The sequence below is a fragment of the Frankliniella occidentalis genome, unplaced genomic scaffold (genome assembly GCF_000697945.3).
Source record: "Frankliniella occidentalis isolate FOCC.00 unplaced genomic scaffold, Focc_3.1 Scaffold69, whole genome shotgun sequence".
NCBI lineage: Eukaryota > Metazoa > Arthropoda > Insecta > Thysanoptera > Thripidae > Frankliniella > Frankliniella occidentalis.
The window spans coordinates 912,033-919,712 of NW_026267199.1; the positions used below are offsets into that span (position 1 = coordinate 912,033).

Here is a 7,680-nt window from a genome sequence, read left to right on the forward strand (position 1 = left end):
TCATATAGTGGCGCGAGCAGCGAGCCGTGAATGGTAGTGACAAATAATAAATAATCATTATAATAATCACAGCAGAATGGCGAAGGGCCAATGACGTGTTTTCCAGAGCGCGTCGTCCAAATTGAAAGTTTGCGAGCCCCCTCCCCGAGCTGTCCGAGGGACCCAAAAGTAGGGGGGGGGGGCGTCCCAGCTCCATTATAAACGGGAGATCCCGACGTGAGCGGCAGACGCAGCCGTGTCACTCGCCACGCTCGTCAACATGAGGTCCCACCTGAGCATCGCCGTGCTGCTGGTAAGCGAGATATTCCGATTTCAACTTTTCGGCTTAGTGGTTTAGGTCATTCCACCATTAAGATAGATTGACGTTATTTAGACAACGAAAAGGAGTTAGTGTGGCTGACCAATGGGGACTCCTTGGACTCCAAATGAAGGTCCAGATCCTTTTGGGACCCCATAATATTTGACCCCCCCCCCTTTCCCCCGAGTGCCCACTTGGTTTTTGAACGGTCCTAGCATGACAACAATGTGGTCTCGATTTTTGAGGGTTCCTCCAAACCTTAGTAAGTGCGCGCTGCATACTGCAACTGTAATGGTCCGTCCATACATCGGGATCTCCCTTTGATCGACGCCAGTCCCGCAAGGTCCACAAGTACACCGCTCCGCATCTCCGAGTTTCTATCTATGCGTCCATAGAATTCAGAAAGCTTTGGTTCCAAAGCTCTGTCTGTCAAGAGGTGCGGTTTTCCCCGTGCGCGGAAACGCTGTGGCGACGAGGAGGGTCGCGAACGACGTCGCGCCGATGTACGCCGGACGCTGAGAGCTCTTCGCTTTCGCGGGATATTTATCCATTAGCAGGGAAGGCACTTAGTGGAAGTCCTTGGGGCCACACACAGAAAAATACAGACCCCACTGGATCATCTAACTCCAGTAACTTGTTATAACATCAACTCAAGCACCTAACTCCTAACTTATTTCACTAGTCCATGAAAGTCAAAATCATATCCTTGCGACGTTCAAAGCAGGAGCGTTTCGAGGTGGGCGCCTAGTTTCCGTTATTCATTTGCAGCTTTTATAAGAACTCTTTTGTGTCCCTAACGTGAAATATACCAGGAGGCTGATTCACGCCGCGCACTTCTGTAGTTATGCTGTACCGCATGCTGGAGTGCGGGCGGGTTGCCTACCCGCTCGGCTCGTAAGGCGCCGTGGACAGGGGCGATAGGCAGGCAAGCCCGCCCGCAGTCGTGCATGCGGTACAGTATACCAACAGAAGTGCGCGGCGTGAATCAGACACCTGGTATGTGCGCGACAGCCAACTTCCACTACTTCCGTTTCACTCGCGAACCTGTACATTCATTACGGCGCCATATGATTATGCTGTCGTCGCTTTAGCAAAGTGTCGAGTGGCGGTTGAGTTGGGCGCTGCTGCGGGCCGCCGGGGCACCACAATGAACGGGAAGGTGACCCCAAAAACCACAACGATAGGAGATCCCGAGGAGATCGCGAGGAGAGGCGGGAGTAGAAGGGTGGCGACGGCTGCGGGGCATAGAGAAATGATGCTGGGTGGTGTGTACTACCAAACGCCGGCGAAAGCTTCACAATGCCCTTGTTATCCCACAAAGGCATGCAGCGCCCTGGCCGTGTCCGCCGTCTACCTGGACGAGCCGGCGCTCGCCGAGCTGGCCGAACGCGAGGGGTACGCGCTCACCCTGCACGCCGTGCAGCGCGCCCGGAGAGAGGCGTCCGAGCGAGACCAGGAGGTGCGTACAACTGGTGTAATCCGACGAGCTGAGGACGCTCCTGAGCTGAGCCCTGAACCCACGCGAGCCTATCTCCCTTCCAGTGCCGCTGCCCACCCCCGGGCCCGCCCCCGTTCCCGGGCGGCGATGATGACGACATGCCGCCGCCGCCGCCGCCGCCACCCGCGTCCGGGCCGGACGCCAGCAGCTCCGAAGAGCAGGGTGGCCGCCCCCGAGGCCCCCCGCGTGGGTGCTGGCCGCCGCCGCCGCCCCCGGGCCAGTGGGGGCCCCACGGGCCGCACCGCCACCACGGGCCGCCGCACCCCCACCGCATGGGCGCCGAGGTGAGACAGCGTCCCACACGGACACACCCCCTGTCACCCCCCGAGGTGAGAGCCCTGAGAGAGCCCCGCGTCCTGCCCGCAGTACCAAGGCCCGCCCTGCAAGCTGCGCCCGCTGTTCCGCGTGCCCGACAAGTTCAACTTCACCGCCAGGGTGGTGTGCTTCGACCGTTGGGAGCGCGACTCGGCCAAGCAGATGGGCATGGCGCCCGAGGACCGCTTCGACGTGGCCAGTGAGTACATACGACACAGCGGCCGCGCCCAGAGCGTTAGCCAGGAGTGGATTCGGGCTAGGAGCCGTCGCCACGCCTTTTGCCGCAGGCGGAAAGTACTTACGCCTACCACTCAGCCGTCGAGAGCTCTGTTTTAAACTCCCTGCTGTACAGTTCTTTACTCTAAACTCCTATTTTTACCTGCAGAGTATAAGCCCACCCAGCGCCGGTCTCTCATGTGGAACAAGGGAGTAAGTTATGGCCGTATCTTTCCTGAGCGTTATTCTGAACTAGTTTGCTGACCATTTTGCTGCGGTACACTGACTAACTCCAGCCTTGCCCCTTTTCGTTGTAGTGTGACATGCAGTGCCACTTCTTGGAGCTCGAATTGGTAAGGGGCGCATGGTGGATAGCAACCACCCCGTAGGTTGAAACACTCCGTACCTCAACTCGCGTCCTCTTGCCTGCGCACAGCTCGCTGCCGACGGCGAGGACGTGACCCTGGACGCGGAGGCGCTGGCGGCGCTGCTCAAGGAGGACGGGGACTCTTCGGACGTGACGGCCGCGGTGGACGCCGCCGTCAAGAGCTGCATGGAGATGGGCGCCGAGATGGTGCACGCCAAGCAGGTCTGCCGGAGCGGCGCCGACGAGGTGCTGTTCTGCCTGCAGCGCACCTTGGAGGAGGTGAGCGGCGGGTCGAGGCTTGGGCAAACGATTCGGAGACACTCGCGACACTCACGCACTCTTTGCTTTCTTCGCAGACGTGTCCGGGCTCCAAGTGGCAAGGACGTAAGTGCAGCGGGGCGGGCGCAGGCCGGACTGTGAGGTGAGGTGTGAGGTAAACAGAGGCAGCCGATAATGACTGAGGATAACCGTCGTTCCAGAGCGCTCGTGCGACGAGGTTGAGGACGCTGCCTCCAAGCTGCGCACCTGCTGGCACCTGCGCCGCATGATGCACCCCCACCCCCACCCTCCGCCGCCACCGTTCTTCGACGGGCGCCGACCACCCTTCATGCGCCCTGGCGGGCCCCCGCGCGGCCCCGGCCCCATCGACGCCGACATGCCCGAGAAGCCCAACGCCATCAGCTCCGAGGACGCGTCTGCAAGCAAGAGCGAGGCGGCATGAGGAGCATACCCCGTGGCGCTGCCAGGAAATCGCCGAAGATGACGAATTTCCGATGAAGACAAACGCGTCGTAAGGGTTCCATGTCATCTCTAGTGAGCCGCCTGAAAGACAGGAAATGTGTGCCACAAAACCCCCTATATGAGCCGGGTCCTTAACCGCGCCTGGTTAGAGATCGACCATGAATCGACATCGAGTCAATATCACTCGATTTTGGCAATACTGGTTGGAGTCTCTCATTTAACATCTTACGCAGACTGTGGAAAATATCAATTCGTTTTTGCCAATATTTTACGTATTTTCTTTTTGTTACCCTGTGTGTACCATGTGAAATAAAAGTTTTGCAACGACGATACAGATCATACAGCTCTTTGTTTCCTGTTGACGTCGACGTCCAACGAACGGCCAGTGTTGTCGGGGAAGCACAACACGGTGCCATTATCGGCACTCACACCATGTTCAGGCGGTCCCTTCAGGCAATTACCTTCCAAATCTCAGTCAAAATTTTAACGTGAAGTGAATTTCGTAGAAGAAATTAACAGGATGCAGGTTTTTAACGAGACGAGTCACGTTTTTCGGGCGACAGATCTTAGGGGCGCGTGTGCAACGTTTTCTAAGCATGCGTGAGCCAAAGTGAATGAGCTGATGGGATGATTGACGTGACAGACAAGCCGGAAGACATTCTGCCGTAAGTCGGGCGGGGCGGGGTGAGTGCGCAATGTCGTCCAACGTCTACCGCGACACGACGCTGGAGCCGTCCAAGGCGCGCCACCTGCAAGCCGTGTGGGACGACAGGGTGAGGGCGCTTGCCCGGAAGACCCCCGCCTTCGACGAGTACCAGATCCAGGCGCTGTACCTCATCTTCCACAAGCTCTGCGAGGCACACGGTAGCGAATGAATCTCAGGCTCGGAACGATCGATAAACGTCACAACGTCGTGATTTTTCACGCCAGCGTTACGTTTACGGAAACTAATGTACTTTTGTAAGGCTCGTTTTTTCGCTCCGAGAGCGCTGTTGCCCTCGCTTTTTTTTAGTTGGTTAAAAAAGTAGAGTACCAGCCATGCAGTGTGCTGTACGGGACGCGGAGCCATCTAGATGCGCTGGACGGCCCTGTCGGGCCTTGCAGCTTCCGCGCCGTCCATAACACATTGCACGGTCCAGCAGACACGTATTCGTGCAGTGTCACGCGCCCACGGGGTCGTGCACCTGGGGGAGGTTGTTAGTTGCGCGTAACCTACTCAGGATTTTACTCAAAACATTTTCCGTGCGGTGGGTCCCCACGCGGGCGGAGATGCGAAAACCAGTCGTTCCCTGCGGACAGCTAAAAGTGTCATAAATACCCCCTCGAAATTTAGTGGGGCCCGCCTCTGGAGCGAGACAGCAAAAAGACGTCCAGCAAGAAAAGTGTTCTAAATGGAGATCATATTCCAACGGTTGCCCACTTTACAAACGAGTTGCCCTTACACGGGGCGTCCCTTCCTTACATGCTTGTTTGCGGGAGGTCATGACATGGCGAGGTCACGCGCCTCACAAGGGAACCCCGCCAAGTGTAAATTCCCGATTTTCATTCTACTTTGGGAAATTGCTGGTCTAAATATGTCATCGAAGGACACGTCAAAGATTTTTGCTTAAATTCATATTTAGGGGTCATTTTGGGTATTTGTTCAAAAAGCTGCTATTTCAATTATTTTTTAAAACTTTCAAGAATGCTTCCTAAGAGGTAACTCGTCAAATTGCGGCCCTTTGGGCGAAAATTTCGTCCGTTTTGCTCTATCTAAAGCCGTTTAGGCGCTACCGCCACGTTTAGGAGGGGAAATGCACGGGAATCACTAGGGCTTAAGAGAAGCGGTTGTAAAAAGCAGTCCCACAAAAAATGTTATAAAACAAAGGTTAAAGAGCTTTCATTTTTCTACAACTTTTGTTTTATAACATTTTTTGTGGGACTGCTTTTTACAACCGCTTCTCTTAAGCCCTAGTGATTCCCGTGCATTTCCCCTCCTAAACGTGGCGGTAGCGCCTAAACGGCTTCAGATAGAGCAAAACGGACGAAATTTTCGCCCAGAGGGCCGCAATTCGACGAGTTACCTTATAGGAAGCTTTCTTGGAAGTTTTAAAAAATAATGGAAATAGCAGCTTTTTGAACAAATACCCAAAATGACCCCTAAATATGAATTTAAGCAAAAATCTTTGATGTGTCCTTCGATGACATATTTAGACCAACAATTTCCCAAAGTAGAATGAAAATCGGGAATTTACACTTGGCGGGGTTCCCTTGTCAGATGTGTTCTCCCAGCATTAGTGATGTTAGGGATTTCAATCTGATTCAGCCGACCGAGACCTACTCGTCACGTTACGCCACGCCTGTAACGCTTGTAACACACCGCCTCCTCTTCTCCCAGAGTGGTGGGGCAGCGGGCTGGGCAAGGACCGCACGGACCGCATGGACCGCGTGGGCTTCCGGGACGCCTGCAGCGCGCTGCTCGACATCCAGGACGGCGCGGCGCTGGACGCGCTCTTCAGCGCCCTGGACCCCAACAACAAGCGCTACCTGACCGCGGCGCGCTGGGTCAAGGGGCTCGCCGCGCTCAAGGTAGGACCGAAGGATAAGGCTAGCAACGCACCGAGCTGCGTGAGCGAGCCGGCGGCGCTAAGCGTGCTGCTCGCCTCGCCTCCAGGGCTCGGACCTGGACAAGGCGCAGCTGTGCTGGAGAGCCTACACCAAGGAGGAGACGCCGGTCCTCACCCGCTCCGACATGAGCTCGCGCACCAAGGCCATGTTCATGGACGTCGGAGTCGACGACTTTGACGGCTTCTGCAAGGTAGACGACCGGCGGCGCGGGGCACGCGTTACCCGCGCTGCCCTCCGCCCGCGAGGTAGGCAACCTATTTGACTCTCGCCCCGCTTCGGCTGCCGCCGCGCAGGAGTTCGTGGACACGATGCTCAAGGGCACCAAGGCAGGCAAGGAGGGCGTGCTGCCGCTGCCCGAGTACCTGGACATCGTGTCGAAGCGGCCACTCCTCACCGAGCTCGTGCAGACCGTGCTGCCGGACGCGGGCGCCCTGGACGCCTTCCTGGCCACCTTCACCCCGCCGCCGCGACAACCTCGCAGGCGGCGGACGACCGCTGGCCCCAGTACAACCAGTGGGTCGACAGCACACTCCCGCCCCCCTCGCTCCCCACCCACTGACCTCTAAACTATGCCTTGGAATACAATTATTTATTTGCGGACAAAAAAAATACACATAAAAGTAGTAAATAAATGTATTATTTTATCAATACCTACAGTCATACAAAAAAGAAAAACACGTACACACGTATCACAAGATTTACAAAATTATTGGAACGCTGTCGTTTTGTCGGAATATCATACATACGAAAAAAAAATATCGTAAATAAATGTTACAAAATGTGATGTCGGGGCTGCTTGATGAAGACGAGTTCATCAATCAAAAACACAGTTTTATGGTAAAGGTACACTGAAGCTATCGTAACGGAGATGTTTTAGCCTCTTATTCTCCAGAAATCCTGACCTGAAGGAAGTCGCGGACCATTATTCCCACACATCCCGGGAATAGCCTGTGGAGGGGGAAAACGCAAATCGGTAAGTGTACTCAAAAGAAAAATTAAAGTTAAAAAATGACGATATTATTTATTTATTACATCTTTTTTTTCTTTGAGATTGAGTTTGGAAGCCCATGATGGCTGACTCGAGGGAATCGTCACTAACCTGATGAACCTGTTGAAGTGGAAGAGCCAGCCGGGCACGGACACCTCGGTCTGGTTGCGGCGCATGGCGGCCACCACCTCCTCGGCGACCACCTTCGGGTTGAGGATGGGCATGAGCCCGTTGAAGCGCACCGTGTGCGACTTGACGAGCCCCGTGGCCACCATGTAGGGGTAGATGGTCGTGAAGCGGACCTTGTCGTCCATCTCGGGGCGCAGGTCGTGCTGCTCCACGGCGAGGGTCTCCATGAAGCCCCGCACGGCGAACTTGGAGGCGCAGTACGGTGCCAGGTTGGTGCAGCCCATCTGGCCGCACATGGAGGACACCGCGACGATGTGGCCGTGCTTGCGCTCGTACATGGAGGGCAGGTAGGCCTGCAGCAGCTGCACAGCACAGGGTGGAGCGTGGCGATCAGTTTCCGTTCGCAGCGCTCCGCGGCTACTTCACAATAGAGACCTTCGGTAGATCTCGAACTCGATCCTCCGCGGGCGGTGAAGAAGACAAAGAGTAATCCAAACCGGAACCAGTAGTCCGCCATATTG

At 55.8% G+C, this 7,680-nt stretch overlaps 3 protein-coding genes across 3 annotated transcripts; 2 read left to right on the forward strand and 1 right to left on the reverse strand.

The window, feature by feature from the left end:
- The first annotated feature begins 173 nt into the window (after window positions 1-173).
- Window positions 174-3,769, forward strand: LOC113215951 (uncharacterized). The gene is made up of 9 exons (XM_026435617.2): window positions 174-292; window positions 1,620-1,757; window positions 1,841-2,080; window positions 2,163-2,310; window positions 2,497-2,540; window positions 2,645-2,680; window positions 2,764-2,973; window positions 3,051-3,078; window positions 3,174-3,769. Exons 1-9 carry the CDS (start codon window positions 260-262, stop codon window positions 3,413-3,415), a joined length of 1,119 nt encoding a protein of 372 aa, XP_026291402.2. The 5' UTR covers window positions 174-259; the 3' UTR covers window positions 3,416-3,769.
- Window positions 3,770-3,838: 69 nt separating this feature from the next.
- Window positions 3,839-6,611, forward strand: LOC113215952 (uncharacterized). The gene is made up of 4 exons (XM_026435618.2): window positions 3,839-4,299; window positions 5,813-6,003; window positions 6,089-6,232; window positions 6,336-6,611. The coding sequence occupies exons 1-4, from the start codon at window positions 4,131-4,133 to the stop codon at window positions 6,606-6,608; spliced, it is 777 nt and encodes a 258-aa protein (XP_026291403.1). The 5' UTR covers window positions 3,839-4,130; the 3' UTR covers window positions 6,609-6,611.
- Window positions 6,612-6,657: 46 nt separating this feature from the next.
- On the reverse strand, window positions 6,658-7,521 carry LOC113215950 (epidermal retinol dehydrogenase 2-like; the record flags this gene model as incomplete). Its single annotated transcript, XM_026435616.2, is given in 2 exon segments — window positions 6,658-6,990; window positions 7,142-7,521. Coding segments are annotated over 2 exon segments (447 nt in total), but the record flags the coding sequence as incomplete, so codon positions are not given.
- Between the last annotated feature and the right edge of the window lie 159 nt (window positions 7,522-7,680).

Excerpts from the sequence above, each read along its gene's own strand:
- LOC113215952 (XM_026435618.2), top strand. The coding sequence starts at position 4,131 with ATGTCGTCCAACGTCTACCGCGACACGACGCTGGAGCCGTCCAAGGCG. Across the intron at positions 4,300-5,812 it reads CAAGCTCTGCGAGGCACACG|AGTGGTGGGGCAGCGGGCTG; the intron begins GTAGCGAATGAA and ends CTCTTCTCCCAG. Across the intron at positions 6,004-6,088 it reads AGGGGCTCGCCGCGCTCAAG|GGCTCGGACCTGGACAAGGC; the intron begins GTAGGACCGAAG and ends CCTCGCCTCCAG.
- LOC113215951 (XM_026435617.2), top strand. The coding sequence starts at position 260 with ATGAGGTCCCACCTGAGCATCGCCGTGCTGCTG. Across the intron at positions 2,081-2,162 it reads CCCACCGCATGGGCGCCGAG|TACCAAGGCCCGCCCTGCAA; the intron begins GTGAGACAGCGT and ends TCCTGCCCGCAG. Across the intron at positions 2,311-2,496 it reads GGACCGCTTCGACGTGGCCA|AGTATAAGCCCACCCAGCGC; the intron begins GTGAGTACATAC and ends TTTTACCTGCAG.